The sequence below is a fragment of the Bubalus kerabau genome, chromosome 2, assembly GCF_029407905.1.
Source record: "Bubalus kerabau isolate K-KA32 ecotype Philippines breed swamp buffalo chromosome 2, PCC_UOA_SB_1v2, whole genome shotgun sequence".
Lineage (NCBI taxonomy): Eukaryota > Metazoa > Chordata > Mammalia > Artiodactyla > Bovidae > Bubalus > Bubalus kerabau.
This window is the reverse complement of record NC_073625.1, coordinates 102,351,853-102,374,048: the sequence shown is the minus strand read 5'-3', so window position 1 is coordinate 102,374,048 and position 22,196 is coordinate 102,351,853. Positions and strand designations below refer to the sequence as shown.

The 22,196-nt window shown below is 32.1% G+C and overlaps 1 protein-coding gene across 2 annotated transcripts in view; it reads right to left on the bottom strand.

Moving 5' to 3' along the window:
* The window catches only part of NECTIN3 (nectin cell adhesion molecule 3), a 146,457-nt gene that overhangs the window by 58,824 nt on the left and 65,437 nt on the right, over window positions 1-22,196 (bottom strand). The window contains exons 6-7 of one of the 2 annotated variants that reach the window (XM_055568133.1): window positions 5,876-6,014; window positions 2,964-3,048 (exon numbers count right to left, since the gene is read on the bottom strand). In XM_055568133.1, the coding sequence (XP_055424108.1) occupies window positions 2,964-3,048; window positions 5,876-6,014 (224 nt within the window). Of the gene's footprint in view, window positions 1-2,963; window positions 3,049-5,875; window positions 6,015-15,749; window positions 17,573-22,196 lie in introns of those variants that run through there. The other variant, XM_055568132.1, reaches the window with a different exon arrangement.

Genomic DNA, 22,196 nt, shown 5'->3' with positions numbered 1-22,196 from the left:
GAAGGATAATAGCTTTACAGAATTTTGTTTTCTGTCAAACATCAACGTGAATCAGCCATAGTATTTCTTAATTACTCTTTACCACCAGGCAAGAAATTCCTCTTTTTATTTCCTTCTTTTTATATTTTTGTGGGCCTCCATACATCTTCTCTGCAGTGCGGTAATAGTTCCCTTCCCACTAAAGGAAATTACGTCTTCACAATACTAGGCCTCATTTTCCGGCTTATATTTAGAGTGAAAATTCTCAGGTATGAGTTTGGTAATATTCCCTGGTGGCTCAGACGGTGAAGAATCTGCCTGCAATTCAGAAGACCTGGCTTTGATCCCTGGGTTGGCAAGATTCCCTGAGGAAGGAAATGGCTAACCCCCTCTAGTTTTCTTGCCTGGAGAATTCCAAGGACAGAGGAGCCTAGTGGGCTACAGTCCATGGGGTTGTAAAGAGTTGGACTCAACTGAATAACTAACGGGCTTCCCTGTGGCTCAGATGGAAACAAATGTAAGTTGTAAGGATCTTTTTCTTTGTGTGGTTTCCCAAGGGTAGAACACCAATGGGTAGAACAAGTGGGACTCTCTTCCTTAAAGCCATGACATTATTTGGGAGCATGGCCTGGTGTGAGGACTAAGGACTATTGACTTCAATTAGGAATTACCTCATAAGTTTAAAGTTGACAAGTTATCTACTGAAGCAGAACATTATGATGGCATTTACTATTGCGGCATGGTTATCATTGCATGAAGCTAATTAGATAGTAATTACACACTTACAGATTTCTAGGTAATTAGGAAACAGTTCTGTGTATTTTGCATTTTGGTATCACAACATTAATTAAAACACAAACAGCCATATAATTAACATATGACATTATAATGCATGAATCACAACAAATTATCTTACTGATGGATAATAATTTTAGCTTGAATTATTCTTAAAATCTTTATAGAGTTAAGAATTATTTCATTTCTAACTCATTCTGACTTTCCTAAGCAAAATGATGCAACCAGCTGACCTTTAGCTATATCTTATAGACTCAATTTAATAGCTAGAAGAGGGAAACAATCAATCCTCACCTGCTTAATTTTATAGATGAGGAAAAAGTCACAGTGATCCTAGGTAGTCTCTAACTCCAAAGGTCTAGTGTTATCCACTGCAGGTGCTGTCCCACCAATTCCCTTTCTAAAATTTCCACTACTCTTTCACATAACTGTTCATTTCCACCTAGATTTATGCCTGTGATTATGAAATTTATTCTAATCAACAACTGAGTAATTTTATCACATGCATCAAAAATCCTACTTCCAAACTGATCCATTCAGGAAGCTTTTTCTGACTTCAAGGATAAAAATTTCAGTCTGTACCATTATCAAATCATCCAAGAAAAATCTTCCTTTTGTGTTTATTTAGCAGCACTTACATATATAGAAATTATATTTTCTTAACTAAAACCAGGTCCCATCATCTGTGCCAAGAAATTTTTTTCAATTCATAAACTTTTATAAATATTTAGTTTGAAAATATTAAATAAAAAGTAACATAATAAGTTGATTTTATGGACAAGAATAAAATTATATGCAATTAGGGTTGTACTAAAAATTACTAACAACATTCTTAAACTATCCCCTCACCTGAATCTAGAAATCCTCCAGTTAACTTCCAGCTTTGTAGAGGGAAGAAGGCAGCTATCCTATCCATCTGCAGCAGTTAAAACACCTCTAGCTAAATCCTTTGCTGACATTTCACACTGCTTATCAATTTAATTCATTTGCCAAAGGAGATGTGAGGCTGTACTCTGTGTTAAAACAACAGTTCTGAAAAGATAGGTCACCTTCATCTCTAGGACATCAAAGTTGTGCAAGATGACAAGCTGGTACCCACTGTCAATGAGTGCACATTCTGTGAAATGCTCCTCCCTGCCCCACACACAGGCAGTAGATCAACTAGACAGTCAACTAAGGAACAGAAGCTGAGAACATTGAAACAGATATATTCCTTTTAAGTTTTCCATCCAAGTTAATTAATTAGTTGGTGGGCAACTGATTTGCCTTATTCAAGCTGAAGATACAGGACATATTTTAGAAGAAAAATATTCCAGAATAGTTTCTCAGGTAATAAAACTCCAATGTGGGGTTAGAGTCCCATGGGTGATAGAGGAAAGAAACAAAAAAAATTAAAATTAAGAACGCATGCATGCTAAGTCGCTTCAGTCGTGTTCGACTTTGTGCGACCCCATGGACAGCAGACCACCAGGCTCCTCTGTCCAAAGGAGTCTCTGGGCAAGAATACTGGAGTGGGTTGCAATTTCCTTCTCCAAAATTTAAGAATAAAAGTATTCAAACATTCCATTGGCTTAAACTTTCCCAAGTAGAGCATATTAGTTTAGATATGGAATCTAAGACAGAAGGATTGAATCAGTATTTTCACATGAATTTCTGTAAACTAATTCTAAGAGAAAATTTAAATTATCATCAGTGTAAAATGGGGCCCAATATTCATACCCAATATTTTAAATTGGAATATATACCTTTTGTTGCTAAATAAAAGCAAAAACTTAGACCTTGCATATACTGAAAAGAAACAAAATACATATGCCAAGGAGAAAAACCGCTCCATCACATATTAAACCTTAAAATTCAATTTTTCTTTTATTTTTTAGGAAAATGCATATTTTATAATAGATCTGTATGTCAATAAAACTGTATTAATAGTAAGTCTTCAGTCATAGGCTTTAAGCAAAAATTTGTACTCCTAATACAGTGTTGATTTACCTATACCAGCCATAAATTCTTTTAATCAACTTCTAGACTAAATTTGATTCCTTGAATGTTTCACAGAAATTATTGTATAATACTTAATGTATAATGACTAAATAATATTTAGAAATAAATATTGAAAAATTTGAAACAAACACTACTTCGTATTTTTTATTTTATTTCATTTTATTTTAAGTGTACTCAAGGATACTTACTTGATATAGAAGGTCTTTCTGAGGCAAAGGGGGAGACTGTTCTTCATACATAGGAGGTGGTTTATGTGTGGGTGGAAGGTCGATCCTGCATGAAAAAGTTTAAAAGATATGATTACCACATTTCACAAAAGACAAAACAACAAAACAAAAAAGAGGAGTGGGGAACCATCAAGATTCTCTTAAGTTTTGAGAATATTTTCCTCATACTAATATTTGTATTAGTATACATGCTTAATTCAATTCTTACATTTCCATTAATCATATTTGGAAAAAAGTAAACTAGCTTTACAGGTTCTAATGCTTAGGAGTAATCTGAAATAAACAATTCTTCAAAAATTAAAAAAAAGAAGCAACCCATATAGAATCATTTTTTGAAAACTGTTATTAAGCAAGCAATCTAGTATATAACTAGGCTTCCCTGGTGGCTCAGTCGGTAAAGAATTCACCTGCAATGCGGGAGACCTGGGTTCGATGCCTGGGTTGGGAAGATCCCCTGCAGGAGGGCATGGCAACCCCTCCAATATTCTTGCCTGGAGAATCCCCATGGACAGAGGAGCCTGGCGGGCTACAGTGCATGGAGTCACAAAGAGTTGAACATAACTGAGCGACTAAGCACAGCACTAGTATATGACTAATTAAGTACTGTATATTTTTTACATGTGACCATGCATACCAACATTTTAAAATAGTCAACTGTGTGATGGAAAACACTTTCCTCCAAAGTGTCATAACAGTGATTTGAAAGACTTAGGGCTTCCCAGGAGATGCTACTGGTAAAAAACCTGCCTGCCAATACAGGAGACATAAGAGACATGGGTTGGATCCCTGGGTTGTGAAGATCCCATGCAGGAGGGCATGACAACCCACTCTAGTATCCTTGCCTGAAGAATTCCATGGACACAGGAGCCTGGCAGGCTACAGTCCATAGGGTCACAAAGAGGAGGGCATGATTGAAGCGACTTAGCAAAAGACCGTATCTTAAAATGGTAATGAAAAAATAAGTTTATACTACATTTTGGAAATACTTCTAAAATTAGTTTTCAAAAGCCATGGTCACCCTTAGAACATTGATCATGTAAATTAAGATTTTCAATCTACAAACCATTATAAATCTTGCCACCTGAAACAAACACAGGCTATTATATCCTTGGGGAATGCATTTACCTTTGCCAAAATGACCTAATCTACTAACAAAAGTATTTTCATATATTTATAAATTGTTATATTACAACAAAAATAGAATTAAAAATATCTTGTAGCTTTCTGCATTTTAGAAAGCAGCTTTTTATATGGACTCTTACTTTTGAAGATCACAGATAACTAATTTTCAGTAATTAAGATTAGTAAATAAATAAAAATTTTACCTATATTAAAAGATAAAGAACATGAAAGCTATAGAGGCCAAATTACAAATTCTTAGTAGTCTAATAACTTATCAATGTGGTCATGAAATATTTTAAATGATTAGAATTCAAACAATTAATAAAATACATTACATGTATTACTAGCCTACTAGTAAAGTATGTTTTTGAAATTATAGAAAAGCTTGAGATAATTCAGCAACTAATATGAATTTAACCACAAACCAGTTAATTACTCTTGAAATATTAAAGAAATTCAGTCTCGCAGGTAACAGACTGAAAGAGTACTTTATTTCTTTTATTTAAAGTAATTATTTCCCTTAATGTAATAAAAATTACAGCAAATATATAGCTCCAAGGTGCCATAAGTCAATTAGGTGAGAAAACCAAAGTTCATGGAGGTGATTCATTCATGGTCATACTATTAACTCGATCATAATAGACCTGAGACTAATACCCAGGTGTCCTTAACCCCAAGAGATTCATGCTCTAACTGTGCCAGATTAGAGAGGCAAAGACATACAGAAAGCATTTATGAAGACAGAAGAAGTACTCTCTTTGAGAGATAGCCTTATATCTTCATATAAAAACACTAATAACCACACAAGAAATAATGCCATTTGTATAGAACTTCACAGTTCATAAACAACATCATCTTATTCTACTCTTATCACAGCTGTGTGAGGTAAGCAGGTCACCCAGGTGCTTTTAACCCAAAAAGATTTGTGCTCTGTTCCAGAGAGGCAAAGACATACACAAAGCATTTATGAAGACAGAATACATTCTTTGAGAGCTAGCCTTATATCTTCATATAAAACCATTAATAACCGCACAAGAAATAATGCCATTTGTATAGAACTTCACAGTTCATAAACAACATCATCTTATTCTACTCTTATTAAAGCCATGTGAAGTAAGCAGGAAAAGTATTATTTACATTTCACAGGTGAAGTAACAAAAGCTGCTGATGGAATTAAGTGAACTGGGACATCAGTCTTTTGACTATACAACAAAATGTAATTTCTTTTTTATAATTCTATCTAATGATTAGGTCCAAAACATTCCCTTCTCTTTAAATAAAAAAGATGCACATTTTGTAATTCACCAAAATCAAATTTCTTGAAGATAAAAACTTTAAAACTCAATGCATTTAATGACTTGGCAGCTGCAAGTTAAGTTATAGCTATACATAAGACAGGCATATACAATCTAAATAAGTAAACTTCTAAGACTTTTTATCTGTCTTTCAACTACTTCATTGAAGACTTGCATCTTTATTCAGAAGGCAGGACAACATAAAGGGTCATTATGCTACCATTTGGAAAGATGTATAATATACTGTAGGAAAAAAAAAAGACTGTATTTGTCTCTAAAAGCCAAATATGCAACTTGCAACTGTTTATTTACCAAGATGTAGTTTGAGACTTTCTGATAAAACTAGCCATCTTACAGATACCCAACAGTATCTTTATTTCTATCCCTCAGACACTTTTCATATGAGTAGCTGTAATGATAAAGACTGACTTAAACACCAGCAAAAAAGCTACCTACACTTTGTCAAGGTAGGATGGTCTCTTTTTTCGAGGAGTCAACAGCACAGTCACAAAGATAGCAATGATGAAGAGGGCAAGGACAGCTCCAATTACAGCTCCAGCTACGGCTATAGAAGAGGTCTGCTTAAATGGAACATCTGAAAAGTAACAAAAATTAGGTTTTTCAAGCAATTTTACAAAGAATTCTCGTATTCCTGTCCTCTGATTTCTACAATGTGCAAGAATGTTATCTAGCCACAAGGTAAGAAGACCCCAAACTTGATGTTACTTTTTAATGCTCACACATTCTTTGCAAGATGTAACCTTAGTACTCCCAAGTTTACTTTTTTAAAGTTATGAAAAGAATATCCCTTGTCACGTATGAATGACTGAATCTACAGTCTATGGGGAAAGAATGTCTTAAGAAGAAAAGATGAAAACTAATTTCTTATTCTAAAAGATGATAAACGAAAACTATTCAGTATGCTTTAATGGAGTTAGCCAACACCATATTCAGCTTTTATTATATTAAAAGAAATCCTATTGAAGAAACCAAAAATCTTCAAGAAAGGGAAAAATAACACTAAAAAAGAGAAAATACCCTAGCTCTCTAGTAATAAACAGTCAAAAACTGACATTGCAAAATTTAAGATTTTTTTTAAAATTTTATTTTATTTTTAAATTTTACATAATTGTATTAGTTTTGCCAAATTTAAGTTTTTAAAACAGAAATGTGACTAAAACAGTACGTGTTGCAGATAACTTCCCTTAATTAACACAATTTAATATAGTACACTTTAAGATAGTGTCTCTACTATAAAATTATGTAAATTCTTCCCTATCTCCTGGCTACACACTATATAATTTCTGAATATCAATTTCTCATTTCCAGCCTGTATCATAAAAATTTTATAAGAAAGGATTTTAAAAACGTATTTTAGTTAGCATTTCACACAATTTTTTTTTAAAAAGCCCACCCTATTTTATGAATTCCTAAGTAAAAGAACTTACTAAAGTTATTTTCAAATATAAGTATTATGGATATTACAAAACCATCAATCCTTATGTATAGGTATTATTTTGACAATTTCAGCCATATTACACCCAATAACTAAATTTTGAGGAATGACCCATCAGTTACAAAAAACCTTCAATATACTCAATTTATCTAACCAATAAGATAGTTAAGGTAACATTCTATAAATGAAGATACTTTTGTTCTAAAGTTAAATGTTCTGCCCAAGGTCATTCAGTCAATGAATAGGAAATAAAGCTAGGTTAGGACATGTTACAAACCTCTACCCTACCCTACGTACGCCCTTTTGGGGAAAGAATGGTTTTTGCAATATCTAATATAATCTCTTCTTTTGGGTCCCCTATTTGGAAATAAAGAGCTCTTTTGTCTTCAATTAAACTGATGCTCACATACATCCTTAAATAGTTACTACTGGACTCCAGACATGACAAATTTAAATAGAATCAAAGCACTATCAGTTTTGAAATATTTCATCTACTTACCATCATAGAATTTCCAAATATACTGTATTTAGGAGTATTTTTCAACTGTTTTTATTCAAATGTGAGTCATGCAGTGTTTTAGATTGCTAAAAAGAATGTTTCACTTCTTTACCAATTTCCTAGCAAACTAACATCTTGGGTTTGTTAATGTGTCATTTTATTAGTTTTATTCTAGACTAAAAATCTCATACCTGTGAGTGCCAAGTAACCAATTTCAACAATAACTCCAATACTGAATAGAATCTAAAAATACACAATTATTGTAAACAATATAACCTGCTTCATCATTCAAAAGGTTACCCTCATTTGCTAATACATACCTGGTTCATCATTCATTGTTGCATGTATCTCTAACCAGTACTAACTCCATTTGAATATGTGCTACATGAGAAAAAAAATTGAAAACCAAGCCAAATACACTCTGCTTTTATAAATGTAGAAGAGACTTGGGATGATATAGGGCTAATCTTCTCATCTATACTATCACTTTTTCCCACCATATAAATTAGTTTCGTATTCAGGTTTTAACAATAGGCCAATTGAAACCTTTTAAGGTTACAATGCAAAAGTTATTTGACCAACATCATACACCTTGTCAGAGGCAAAATTTTTAAAAAATCTCCGTGTGTCAAGTATGCTACCTATTCCACACTAGTCGAAAGTTTCCCTTTAAGAGAAGTTTTTCTTTTCCTAAGGAGTAAAGTGACGCTGTGTATGGAGAATTTAAATTTGAGTGTTCTTATGTTGATGATAATGACAAAGTTATATCATATTTATAGTAATATTTCTGAAATTATTTTTCAAACACTCAGGTTACTTTTTGAATGTAATTAGTCCAAATTAAGATTTTAGGTATGAATCCATTTACCAACTGGATATCCTACTCCACACAGGTAAACTAATTATGTCAAGTACATACATGCCATAATTTCATGTTTTCTTTTTGATTTTTCAATTCTTCAAAATTTAATTAAGAAAAGAAATAATACATTTAAGAGCATTAAGATTTTAAAGGTATTAACGGGTGATGAACACTAGTATGAAATGTAAATAAAAAGCTAAAGTTTCTTGCATTCAAGTCAAAGATTTTTGACAAAATTTGAGAATTTAGCCCCAACACTGCCTCCCCGTATCCCTACCCACATAATCTACATAGTCTCTATATTCCAACAAAACCAGAAGAAAAAAAAAATTAAGCAAGCAAATGTATAAAAATTTGGCATTTTTAAACATCAAGCTAGTTTACTGAGTGATTGACATGAAGCAACATTACCTTACCATCACTTAAGGAGATGCTCTACTAAATCTAATTTTACGTTTATAAGCAGCAGAAAACAAAAAGACAAACATTCAAATATTTAGCATTAAAGGACTGATGCATGTCTCCCAAAAGAACATATTCCTGTTATCATGGCAGCTTATGAATCCATATACATTGGAAACCACCTCCAAAAACAGAAAAATAGCATTCCTCAGTACAACCGAAGTACCCTATCCATAGAAATATAGAGACACCATATATTTTGGTGTCTTATGGAGAAAACTATCAAAAATCAGTTACAAATAACTTTCATTATTTTTTGAAAAATATACATAAATATTACAGGTATTAAATTGAACTAAAGTCCACGTTATCACTCTAAGTGAATAAAACTACATAAAAGCTATTCAAACATGTGCTCACATCTGAAACTGAGGCACTTTTATAGTTTTGAAAAGTTAAATACTATTCTATAGACTAAAATATGTGTTTCTGGCAATTTGCTAAAACCACTTTAAATTGAGTATAGAAATTTATAGTCCCTTATTATACTTATGTTAAAACACCAAATCTTAACAATTAACTGAAACATTAAGTTTCATCCCTTTTTCTTCATTTCCTTTACCAAAACTAATATAATCCATCAACTAATTCACAGCTTAATATACTACACAAATTTATCTTCCTAACTTTTATTTGGGTTAAAATATATAAATATTCCCACACTACATGTCACTGTATTACCAATTTTCCCCATAAATATGCCCCACTCTCACTTTTCATAAAAAGTCCTTTTAACACTTATCAATATGACATCTAAGCCTCTACATCCATCCATATATTTATCTCACTACTTTTTAATGAAGGTCCTCTATTTGGATCAGGAGGGTCTCCTTAGATTTTCATCCAACAAATTACCAATAGTAACCTAAGGTGTGTCATGTCTTGTTCTAAGTGCTAGCAATGCAAAGGTAACATTTACAGCCCCTCTCCTTGCAATAGCAAACAAAATCCTCAAAACAGTGTTGGAGAATCCATAAAATTATTTATTTTCCAATAAAGTATAGAAAGAAATGATCACTTATCTAAAAATAAGAGAGGGAGAAGGCATTTAATAAAAATTAGCATTGTACTAATATGGATTGGCACTGGTAGCCCTAGTAGGTCCATGCATCAGGTGGCACCTTGCCACACAGGGCACCCAAGATATCCTATGGGGAGTGTGGAGTTGGACACTCCCGAATTAAAGCAGACAATTACATCTTCACTTGGTTGTCCTCCTCATCATAGTCTGCATCTTGTGACAGATATATTATGACATATGGGAGCTCAGCTGAACTAAAAATTTATCTAGATTTAATGAAAAATAAAAAATGTAAAGGAGGCATGACACAGGTGCTCTATGTGACAAGTGAACATCTGACTCATAAACCAAGTGAGGGTATCAGTGCTAACCCATGTTAAATACTAGTAAGCATTTATTCTTGGTAAATGTCATTCCTGCATAGAATTGACAGAATGAACACCAGTAACATAGGAACAAATAATAAAACAAAATCCTCCAAAATGGCAATGCAAATATCTTACTCCTAATACCTAAACTGCATGTTACATTATGAAATAAAACCATGGCAACCTAATTAGATGTGACAAATCAAGTCCCCCTCAGATAAAATAATTAGAAACCAAATAAAATATAAATTTATATTCACTCCTCTTTTAACAAACCTCACACTAAACCCATACTAGGCTGAAATAGCTAATATGAGGGTGATTAGCATTGACACCGAAAAACCAAACACCATGAACATGAAGACTAGTGCTAAAAACAGTAGTTGGGATGAAAACTGTTAAGGTCCCTAAAAATGTACATCTTTCATTGAATCTACTTGTTTCTGAGAGGTAACTGAGCTTTCATATATAAAAACCAGTGTCAATATACTCAACATGGACTTACAACTTTTAATCACTGAATCAAAAAGTGTAAAACCAAGACAAAAAAACAAATGAAGCACATTCAATCATATGGCTTTTCTCAAAAATGTTTTAGTGAGGAAAAAGTTAACTTTTTAAAATGAGGTACGATTATATTATTTACTCAAAGATTCCTCTTTTAGTGAAAATAATCTTAAAAATGTTACTTTATCAAATTTAAGAATTTTCACTTTTGAATATTTTATAATGCATATAGCAAACTTCTATGGTAGCACACATATAATTTATAAACTCTACATATGAGGAGTACATAGGAATTCTTAACTGATAGGTACAGTCAAGTTCCATTGAAGACCACTGACCTAGAGAAGACAGATAATAACTAGAATAATGTGGTATTACAGTAGAGGAGATATAAGTTGATAAAAAAGAATTATGAAGAGCAGTTATTAACTCATGAAGGGAAAAGTTTCATTGAGCTGTAATTTGAACTGGACCTTGAATACAGACTGATTTCCCAGTACAGCAAAGGGAGGAAATGGAATTTCAGGTCAAGGGAGCAGCATGAATATAGTCACTAAGACATCAAAGTACATGGTATGGTAAAAAACAGAATTAATAGATCTAGATGTTATATAGGTTCCCTGTCAATAAGTTTAGGCTTTGAGCATCAAATTGCTGCTAATATTGCAAGAAAACCAGGTACTATGTGGCTGATGGAGAAACACCACCACTTAAGAAGTAACCTTGCTCCCCAAAATTAAGCATTAATCTTATCAAGGCTCTAGATCTGTCAAGAGATGCAAGCAAAAGGAGCAAGCAACTGGCACAATACAAACTGGAAAACTGCAAGACAAATGAAGCTGTTTCTTCCCAAAATCTTGCATGGGAGAAGTGTGGGAGTGGGAAACAGCGCATAAAGAACACACAGATTAAAAGACATTTCAACCAACCAATGTGTGGATCATATTTGGTTACTAGCTAAAACTGTAAAGAGAGATGATTAGAAATTTGAACAGTAGCTGGATACTTGATATTAGGAATGATTCATTTTGGCAGAGTAATGAATCTGTGATTACTCTTTCTAAATGTTCCTTATCTTTCAAGTTACAGACTGACATACTTACAGATGAACTAATAATAATGGCAGGAGGGATTATGTAGACCGGAGTTTAAATGAAACAAGACTGACCATGAACGGACAATAACTGAAGCAGGTACATGAACATTCCTTTCATTATTCTGTCTTACTTTTGCATATTTTTAAATAATTTTTTTAAAAAGTCAAAGCCTCCAGGTTTTGTTACCTCTAACTTTTAGATCAAACTGTCCCTTCAAGACTAGGTTTTTCTTGAGATATTTCTCATAACTGAGACTATGAAAATTAGGATATCATGTTTATACAGAAATATTATGCATGAAAGGGAATGAGGTCTTGAATTAGTCTCAAGTTTTGAGAATAACTTATACTTTACTAAACTTTCACTAGGTTTCATCCACAGTGCCCAGCTGGAATAAAAGCTATTTGGTTGGCCAAAAAGTTCATTCTCGTTTTTTCTGCAACATCTTCCGGAAAAATATAAATGAACTTTGTGGCCAACCCAAGGCAAGTGAAATAAAACATCAGAAAACTGAATCGTTTTATCTTTAGAAATTGAAGTGAACATGATAAAACTATTATCAAGGTTCAAAAAAAGAAATGATCCCAAGCATAGGTATACAGCAAAAGCTTTTGTAAGCAATCTTGGTTTTAAGCTCTTGATGGAAATCTATCACTACTCAATTCAAAGTAGATAACACGTTTTTTAAAAAACAGTGCTTACTGGAATATAACAGAAGAAAACAAATGCATTAATAGAAACAATCTAAAAACAGAAAAGTTGGTATATTTTGTACACTATTCAATGATTCTTTTGTGCATGAATTTTTATTGGTATAATAAGAATGAAATCAAACTTAATTCAGTCAAATTGTATGCTATTTTGGGGAAAAAAAAACTGTGCTGCTTGCTCTAAAATAGTTTAAAGTTTAGAGGAAAAGTGTATCATAATTTTATTTTGGTTTAAGTATTTTAGGCTTTCAAGTTTTTAATTTAGTTTTTAATTTTTATTTTTTTTGTCTACACCATGCAGCATGTGAGGGCATGTGTGATCTTAGTTCTCTGACCATGGACTGAACTCAAGCCCTCTGAAGTAGAAGCAGAGTCTAAATCACTGGCTTGCCAGGGTATTATAATTTTAAAGGTCAGAAATAAGGAACAAGGAGAATAAGAATCAATGTTATTCCTACTTGAAGCAGCTCATAAGCTATAAGGTAAAAACACTAAATGTCAACTTAAAAAATATCTTATGGAATTTGTTAATTCCAAACTGAAAGTTAATATATAAAAAACTGATGTCAAAGTCACAGCAAAACACTTAAAAAACATTTTAACTGCTAGGGCTAAAGAGATAAGACAATTTATGACTGTGGGGAATGTTACTGATTATATGTATATATGAGATAGGAATTCTATGATTAATTAGAAGTAAATTTTATAATGGTTAACATACCCAAATGGTTCCTCAAATTTTATTTAACTGTATCCTTAACCTGGTATGGTTTTGTTTGGAAAGAGAAATTAATTCATTTCTAATTCCACAAAACATCATTAATTAAAGGGAACTAGGTTACAGAGGGAGAAGGCAATGGCACCCCACTCCAGTACTCTTGCCTGGAAAATCCCATGGACGGAGGAGCCTGGTGGGCTGCAGTCCATGGGGTCGCTAGGAGTCAGACACGACTGAGCGACTTCACTTTCACTTTTCACTTTCATGCACTGGAAAAGGAAATGGCAACCCACTCCAGTGTTCTTGCCTGGAGAATCCCAGGGATGGGGGAGCCTGGTGGGCTGCCGTCTCTGGGGTCGCACAGAGTCAGACACGACTGAAGTGACTTAGCAGCAGCAGCAGCAGTTTACAGAGACACACACACACAAACACAAACTCTCTCTCTCGGGACAAAGAAGGTAATCCATAACCATAGGCTTGTTACAGAAATATGCCTCTAAAGAATTTTAAAAAAAAAACTTTTATTTAAAGATTTGTTGCGCAGCTATTGGGGCTACCACCGGATAAGTAACTTGATAAAAAAAAAAAAAAAATCCCTGGTACAAATCAAAATTAAATATATCCAAACATACCAGAAATTTGAGAAAGGAGCTTTTTATGGATGGTACATCAACAAGTAAATAAGAAAAACAATTCAATCTGTAAATAATTCCCATTAAAATTAAAAAATCAATATGGGTACCATTTCTTTCTTATACTTTACATTGATTACTTCCACACATTAATAAATTCTTGTTCATACTTTTGTTTTAAGCAGTATTTACCAAAAGCAAAATCAAACTCAAATCATATGTTTTCACATCTAATATTGCTACATTTCTCTCAATTTTTGCATGTATACATTATACTTCCTACAGCCTCTTGTGCTAAACATTCAGCCAGGGATACCATTATAAAACTTTCTTATTTATGGCTATCAGAAGCAATACTACTACTGAAAAAGCTTAACGATTTCTTTAATGTTAGACTTATCAAATGGAAACCTTTCAGGCACATGGTAAAATACTAAATCTTTCAACTATAAAGTACTTCTCAAATATCACTTTTAAAGTTAACCCCTATCCTATTAAAGTTTCAAGACATTTCAATAAAAATGGAAAAAAAGGGAAAAAGTTGAATTAATCTCCACTGTACAAGTATTTTAACCAGTGTGAAAGAAAACTCTAAAGTGAATACAAAAATGAAAAACCGGCCGGCCCAAACATAAAAGTAATAAATATAAACATGGCCAAAATATAGTAAAACTATTCTGCTATCTTTTCCAAGAAGAGAGTAGGAGTTCAACTCATCAGTCAGCTGTGTACATTACTGATATTCAAAATTAATTTAACAAAATGTTTATTAATATGACTATGCTTACAAACAAGTCTCTATGTACAGTAAACATACATAAAGTTCTAACAAACAACAGTGCAATGCTTCAGAAAGTCTTAAGCATTAGTTGCAGATTCTTAAAATTCTGAAGTCTTTTAGTTTGCTAAATGCTTTGGATTAAGGATAGAGAATATATCAAATACTCACTTGCAGTTTTCCATGTCACCCTCTACTGCCAAAAACAAAACAAACCAGCAAAACCTAAAAAAACAAAAAGCCCTAACTACACAATGACCACAATTTAAAAGGAAATTCACGATCACTAAGTAGATATTTATACTTTTAAAATATAGCTCCTGAAACACTGCTAACTTCCTTCAGATCAAATAGAGATTTGTATGATATTCTAAATGGGATTACTCTTCTCAAATTCATACAGCACTTCAAATCACTGTTCCAAAGATGATATTTTGATTTTAAAAAAAGGCACAAGTTTACATCTTCCAAAGAAAAAAAGCTTTAGACTCATCTTTTTATGGCCATATCATTGCTAACATTTAAATTAAAAGTCACTTCAATCATAGAGTATTATCAAGAAAGTTTTTCTTCCAATGATTTGGATCAAAGAGTCTTAATATTTTTCAGTGGTAAGCTATATTTAGAACAAATATTTTCAACAAGACATCAGAGAATTTTACGTAATTGTATCCTTAACCAATACTTTACTGTTATCCTAAGCTTTTGAGGGAGAGAAAGAAAACAGATTTCAAACTTCCACAAAATACTGCTGGTTAAAATAAACTAAGTTATAATCATTGAGATTAAAGCCTTCACTACTTGCAAAATTCTATGAGCATGTTAGAACTTTGCCTTATAAAAATATTTTTTTTTAGATCTGATGAAGATTGAGAAGGGGTAGGTTGAGAAGGCAAAAAAAAAAAGTACTTTGTCTTTATTAACAAAATAAGTCAATTTAGGGTTCTCCAACAAACTTCTATTTCAATTCCATGGCAAAATACCTAAAGGCAATTCTACAGGCCTTTTTTCAAATGAATCATCAACAGGAAAAACATATTTTATGGCTACAAAATAGTTGTCATTATTATGGTTGTATAGATTCCCACTGCAGAAGCAATTTAATTACGTCACAAAGAAGATCCACATTTGAAGATTTAGGAAAGATTTCTTTTGCAAAAGATGCATGATTTTTGGAAAGAATAAACTTAATTATGTAAAAATCAAAACAAAAAACCTCATGGTGTTTCCAGTTTTAATTGGAAAAACAAAAATCTTGAAACACATACAAACATTTAGGAGAAAAGAAGGGATGGTTTGACAACATCCATCAGTAAGTGTTAGTGACTGGTTCTATAACTAAGATTTTTTTTCTTGTTAAATCTCAAATTTCCAAGTTTATTCTATTTTTTCCTATATATATTTACCCGTTTGAACAACATCAATAAATGACTAAAACAAGAGGGTCTACCACATTCTTTGAACAGATTCTTGTCTGAAACATGTCTTATTTTTTAAAAAATGGTACTCCAATGCTTGTTTGCTTGTTTACGTGGTTTTCCATATAGTGAAATGTCCTCTCTACACTCTATTAAACTATGTACCATCTTCTCATTATTATTATATTTAGCACATAAAGCATTAAAACAAAACTACCACTTCATGTACCAACGTTCGCATGACAATATAAGCATTGTCTTCCAGAGATGAAAAAAAATTGTAATAATTATCATGTTTAAAAGGCATGTTTTTATTACTCTTAAATGTATTTTGGACAAAAATATTGATCAGCTAATTATGCTCTTCCACACATCATGTTCACTGAGTTTACTACCACAGTTTTTAGTGCAACAAAATACCTTTGAAAAGCCACTCTACAGTAATTATGGCAAGGCTCATTAAAATGCAGAGGTAAAGATTCCATTTGTATAGAAACATAGAAAACAATGTTTGAAAAGAAAAGGTGTTTCATCAGGCTGAATTTTTTGTATACTAAAAATATATATAAACATTTCTTGAATTAGTTTTATAGTCAATTTAGATGTAATATCATTTAGTGGTGATAAATTTTGAGAGGTATATGTTCAATAAACATTATACTTGAGATTATAGTCTTAGGTAAACATTTAATACACAATGCCAAGGTAGTTTCCTTTTTTTTTGTTTCTTTTAATTTTTGTACCAAAAAGTCATACATTTAATGTTGACATTTCTTCTTACCTGTGTGCCTCAGACCAATAAAGTACTCTGCATTAAAATTTAAATCTTGAGACAGTAGTATAGCATTGAAAAAAAATTGTAAAGCAGCTCAGATACATTGAACCCAGATTTTACATTTCCATTTGTCAAATCAGAATATAAAAAGTAAGCTTGAAAATCAAGTTGAAAAAGCTTATTCTTCCCCCAAGAAAAAGTATGAACAATCTGAAAATGATCAACTAGTATGAATGAAACATTGTACATTAAGTCATATTTAGTGGTTGCTAAACATACCACTCCCTCCTGGAAATTACGGAACCATCTACATGTGAAACTAAGTCATCTTCATTTTCGTCATACTGTTCATCACTGACGAACTTCATTCCCATTTTTAGATCTTCATAATAATCCATTGGTCTTTCAAACCTATTGAGATTTTCTACATTGTTCCATTGCGTTTTTTCAGGCTCTTCTAAATAGTCTTTCCGTATTAGATTGTTCACTGGATTTTTGTTTTCTTTTTTTACACTGTCTGGGTAAGAATCAAGCTCATCTTGTTGAAGAACATCTATTTGTGATTCTTTTTGCATATCTGATGGTGGAATGTAGTTCTTGGCAAAGTAGTCTCCACGAAACGTCCGTCTTCTCCTATAGCAGAATATTCCAGCCAAAACACTTACAAGTACTATGAAGAGAGCCCCACCCACTACACTAGCAATGATCGTGCCGATCGTGTCATCCTTAATTGTTGCCAAAGTTGACAATGGGAAGGGCAATTTTTTTGGTTCTGTTGCTAGATCCTTGAAGTCAGCAGTTGAGGGATGCCACTGAATTGTAGGCTGAAGGGTGGTAGTAGTAGGAGGATCTAATGGAAAAAGTAAAGATAGACAAGACACAGAAGGCAAAGAATGTCAATGCAGGCTGATTCAGCAGCAAGTTGAAGACAGCACAGTTAATGAAAATATATATTCATAGTAACAATAGTTTTTCATTCTTAATTTAAAATCAGAGGGTAGTGATACTTATATATATATATATATATGTATTTTAATAACAAAACTGACACTAAGTCAGTTACCAATCACATAAGGGAAGTGAAAAATTATGCATGGTATAAATCCTAAATTTTCTATTCCAAGTTTAAGCACAATACTGTACTCTAAGAAAAATATTTTTTTAATGAAGACTATTATTTAAATGTTATATATATATATTATACAGCTGGCTTAAGAATTATCATTATCAAAAATTAAATCAAATCATTCAAATGTACATTTTCTTAGCCAGTACAGTAGCAAAAGGAAGTAACAGAATAATAAAGTAAAAGAATGAAAAAAATTCAAGTGTATTTTCTTAATATCCACCTTTACCTAAGGTGAACTTATCTTTAAAAGAATGAAAAACTATAGATTGTTTAGTGGCCATAGTATAAGCTGTTGGCTTAATAATTCTCTCAAAAATATTTTCCTTAAATAAAGAAAATGCTTTAAATTTTAGAAAGCATGTATGCAGTATATACCATTATTTAGTGATTAAAAAAATAAAAAGTACATATTTATACTATGTTAGCCAATCATGGGCTTTTATCAAATGAGACTAACAGACAAAGAAAAAGCATGTTATAAAGTGTTATAAAAATATCATTATCATGTCTATATCCCACGGGTAAGATATCTGAACATTAAGGAAATTTAAGAAATTTCAACCACATCTGCAAAATTCAATGTCACATTGCTTTAGGATGGAGTCTCAAAAAGAGCAGCTAATATTTTAGAGAGAACATTCTAATGATACTTAAATATTAGATGCAAATGACCCTGTGTATTGCCATTAGATTATAGAGTAAATAGCCATTAATATTAAAAAGCAACTAAACATAAATAGTAAAAAATAAAGATTGGTTAATTATCAATTAAGTGGTATTTGCAGATCATGTTACACAAAATTCTAGAGTTTGAAGAAAGGATGAGTTTTAAATTCTTGAATTTCTTCATTGATAAAAAAATGATCCAAATGATAATCTCCTATAATTATTTTTTAAATGAGTGGTACTGACAGAGCTTTTAAAAAGTGATTGTTAGAAAAATACTAAATCTACATGGGGTAAGTTATTCTAAAATTACAAGCTAAAGAAAAATACTTACTGAAACAGGTTTCATCACGGAATGCCATATGTACAGAATGTGGTAAAAATTTAGCAAGTACAGTATAAAATGTAACAAGTACATTATAAGTAATTTCCTATGAGTGTAAACCAATATAACAGGCAATCCAGTCAAGTACCTTGAAGTGAATATTATTTATCATAGTATATGTAAGTGAATCAACAAAGAGTTTCAATTTGTGAGAACATAATCACTAGCTGAATAAATTCAATCTTAAAATTGTGGAACAGTAGGATCATTTGCACTATGAAAGTAGTAAAGCCTCATATAATCCAATCCAACCTCACAGAACCAGGATAGTAAAAATTAATCATTTATAAGATAACTCATGTATTTTCTGAGGAGGACTAATGGAAAAGTTTTACGTATTCAATGTCATCTTTATAATCATCACCAAAGAAAAAAGCATTATAATAAACGGGCATCAGCATGTTTAAACAAAAACACAAATTACCTAATTAATGATTTAAAATTCTAAGTTTGTGATAGCTCTTAATGAAATGGTATTCTTCTCAGAATAGTACACCTGTGTTCTCACCAAACATAAGATACGTAACTGTCCATTTTTATGAAGTGTTCTTTAAAAAATCACCAACATTTATTTCTACTTGCAATGTTCTTTATGTAAACAGAAATGGACATCTACTGTTTATTTAACTGAGATTTAACAAAATACAGCTTTCAGAAAATCTAACTACAAAAAAAAAACAGTAACCCCCACCCCCCAAAAAAAAAAATCTATTTAAAACTCTTAGTCAGTGATTTTAGAATTTTTTTAACCTACCATCTCCTTAACTATTAAAAAAAAAAAAAGAAATGAAAAAACAGAATAGCCTCACTATCAATAAATTCCATGAAAAAGGGACTTTTACTAAACTTTATATTTTGTATCTTAAGCAACAGACAGACATATGATGATTCACATGAGACATTTATTCCTGCTTTCCAATTTTGCTCTACTCCAAGATAATTACAGTGAGAGTCATATTTGTGAAATAAGGCAACTAACAGCTACTTATTTATCAAGATTTAGAAATCCTTCCCAGCAGCATTCTGTATTAATGCAGTTTTTTTTTTAATATTCTTTGCTAAATGTGGTAAATAAATATATAACAAATGTAATAAGCTAGTAGATTCTGAGTTCTCCATATCCAACTTTTCAACTTCCCTTTTCAAACGAATTGAGTCCTGCCAAATAGGAAAACAAACAGTCCAGCAAAACCTCTGTAGCTATGTTTTAGCCTAATAATTATTATGTTAATAATGGAATGAATTGGTTCCTTTTTCTTTCAGACTATATAAATTGTTAATAAACAAAATCTATAAACATTAAAATTTAAGGACTGCTAAGTTAAGTGTGTTTAATATGTCTGGATCAAATCAATTTGATTTGAAATTCAAGATCTGCAAAGGAATATACTTGGATTTTTTTAAGGCATGAGGGAACTTAAGTGATACATGAAAATTTGCTTCTCTATTCTCAGAGAAGTAAGAGGTATCAGGAGAAAAAACCCACATCAAAAGCAACTAGAAAAACACAATTTCATGCAGTCAGTTAGTATTGGACAGAGTCATTGTACCCTGATGAGTAATGACTAAAGTTGTATATTGCAATCTTGGATCCTGAATATATAAAAATTATGCCAATGTGGGAAAATGTATAACAAAATTTCAAATAACTTCTCTCAGAGCTAATAATTCTATTCTGTTCTGGGTTACCTTTTAGTCTCCAGTCATATGATATACTCATTTTACAAATATTTCTAAAAATCAGTACTGAAATTTTAAAATATAAATTTTATTTTTGAGATAAAAATGTTGTCCTGGAGAAAAACAAGAACATATAATTCACAATGAAAAAAGACTAACTTTCTGATAATTCACTGTGTAAGTTATGGCCTTTTATTGTGATAAAAGCCTACTAGTAGACCTTACTAGCCATTTTGGAAAGGCAATTTATATCTAAGATGCTAGATATAACTAAGAAGCTCTTAGCGGAGTTAACTAAACTCAGCATGGTATACTGTATTAAAGACTATGGATAGAAAAGTAAAGTCTAATTCCTGATGATTACTTAAAGAAAACCATCTCATTTAATGCCATCTTTTTCTGAAGTATTTAGTGATAATTAATTTGATTTTTCATATTTACTCAAAATGTCATATCCACTCTTATAAGACTTGGTAGAAGTTGATTTTAAAATGTGTAAAGTTTATCATAGTGTTACATTAGGACTTTTGTCAAGAAAAATAAAATTACATAAAGGCAGATTCACAATTTTTTATTCTTTCTTGATTGTTTTCTACTTAAATGTATTCATGCATGCAACTAAAGTTTCCTGAACACTTGTTATGTGTTAAATAGTGCTGCAATTGGTCAGAATATAGTATTGATTAAAGCAGACAAAAATCTTGCCTTCAAGAACATATGTTCCAGTGGGGATAAAAACAGGCACACATATAAATAAAACCAAATATGCAGTCTATCACATGGTAATATGTAACACAGAGAAAAAAATAAGACAGAGAGATGAAAGACAGATAGTAGTAAAGGGGTGAGAAGAGAGGAGTTTCAATTTCAAATACAGTTGTGAAGGTGATTGGAGAAGGAAACGGCAACCCACTCCAGTATTCATACCTGGAAAATCCCATGGACCAAGGAGCCTGGTGGGCTACAATCTATGGGGTCACAAAGAGTCGGACACAACTGAGCGACTTCTGTGTGTGTGTGTGTGTGAAGGTGATATATGAGCAAACACTTAAAGGAAGTGAGGGAAAGAGGTATGAAGACATCTGAAGAGTATTCTCAGCAGTGGAAACACCAAAGGCAATGACTGAAATGTACCTATTGTGTTCAAAAACAGCAAACTGGCCAGTATGACTGAAGCCAAGCAAGCAAGAGCTATTAGTAAGAGGTGAGCTCAAAAAGATAATCTAGCACCACAACATGTACAGAGCTCACAAATCACTGTAAATATCTGGTTTTCATTGTTGGCAAAATGGGAAGTCCATGAAAAGTTTGGAGTAGAGGACTGACGTGATCTGGCACGTCCTTTAAAAGGGTTAATCTGGCTGTTCAATTGATAACAGGCTGAAGAGTAGGAATATTAAATGACTGTTCTATAGATAAGCAAGGGTTGCTGATGGTTTGTGCCAGAATACTGGCAAAGGAAGTAGAGAATTGGTAAGGTTTTGTATATAACATAATGAGAAAGTTCAGACCAATTTGTTGATGGATGGGGTATGGTATGAGAAAAAAAATCAAAATCAAGAATAAGTATCAAGGATTTCATGCCCTGAGCAAACGTACTGATAGAGATACCAA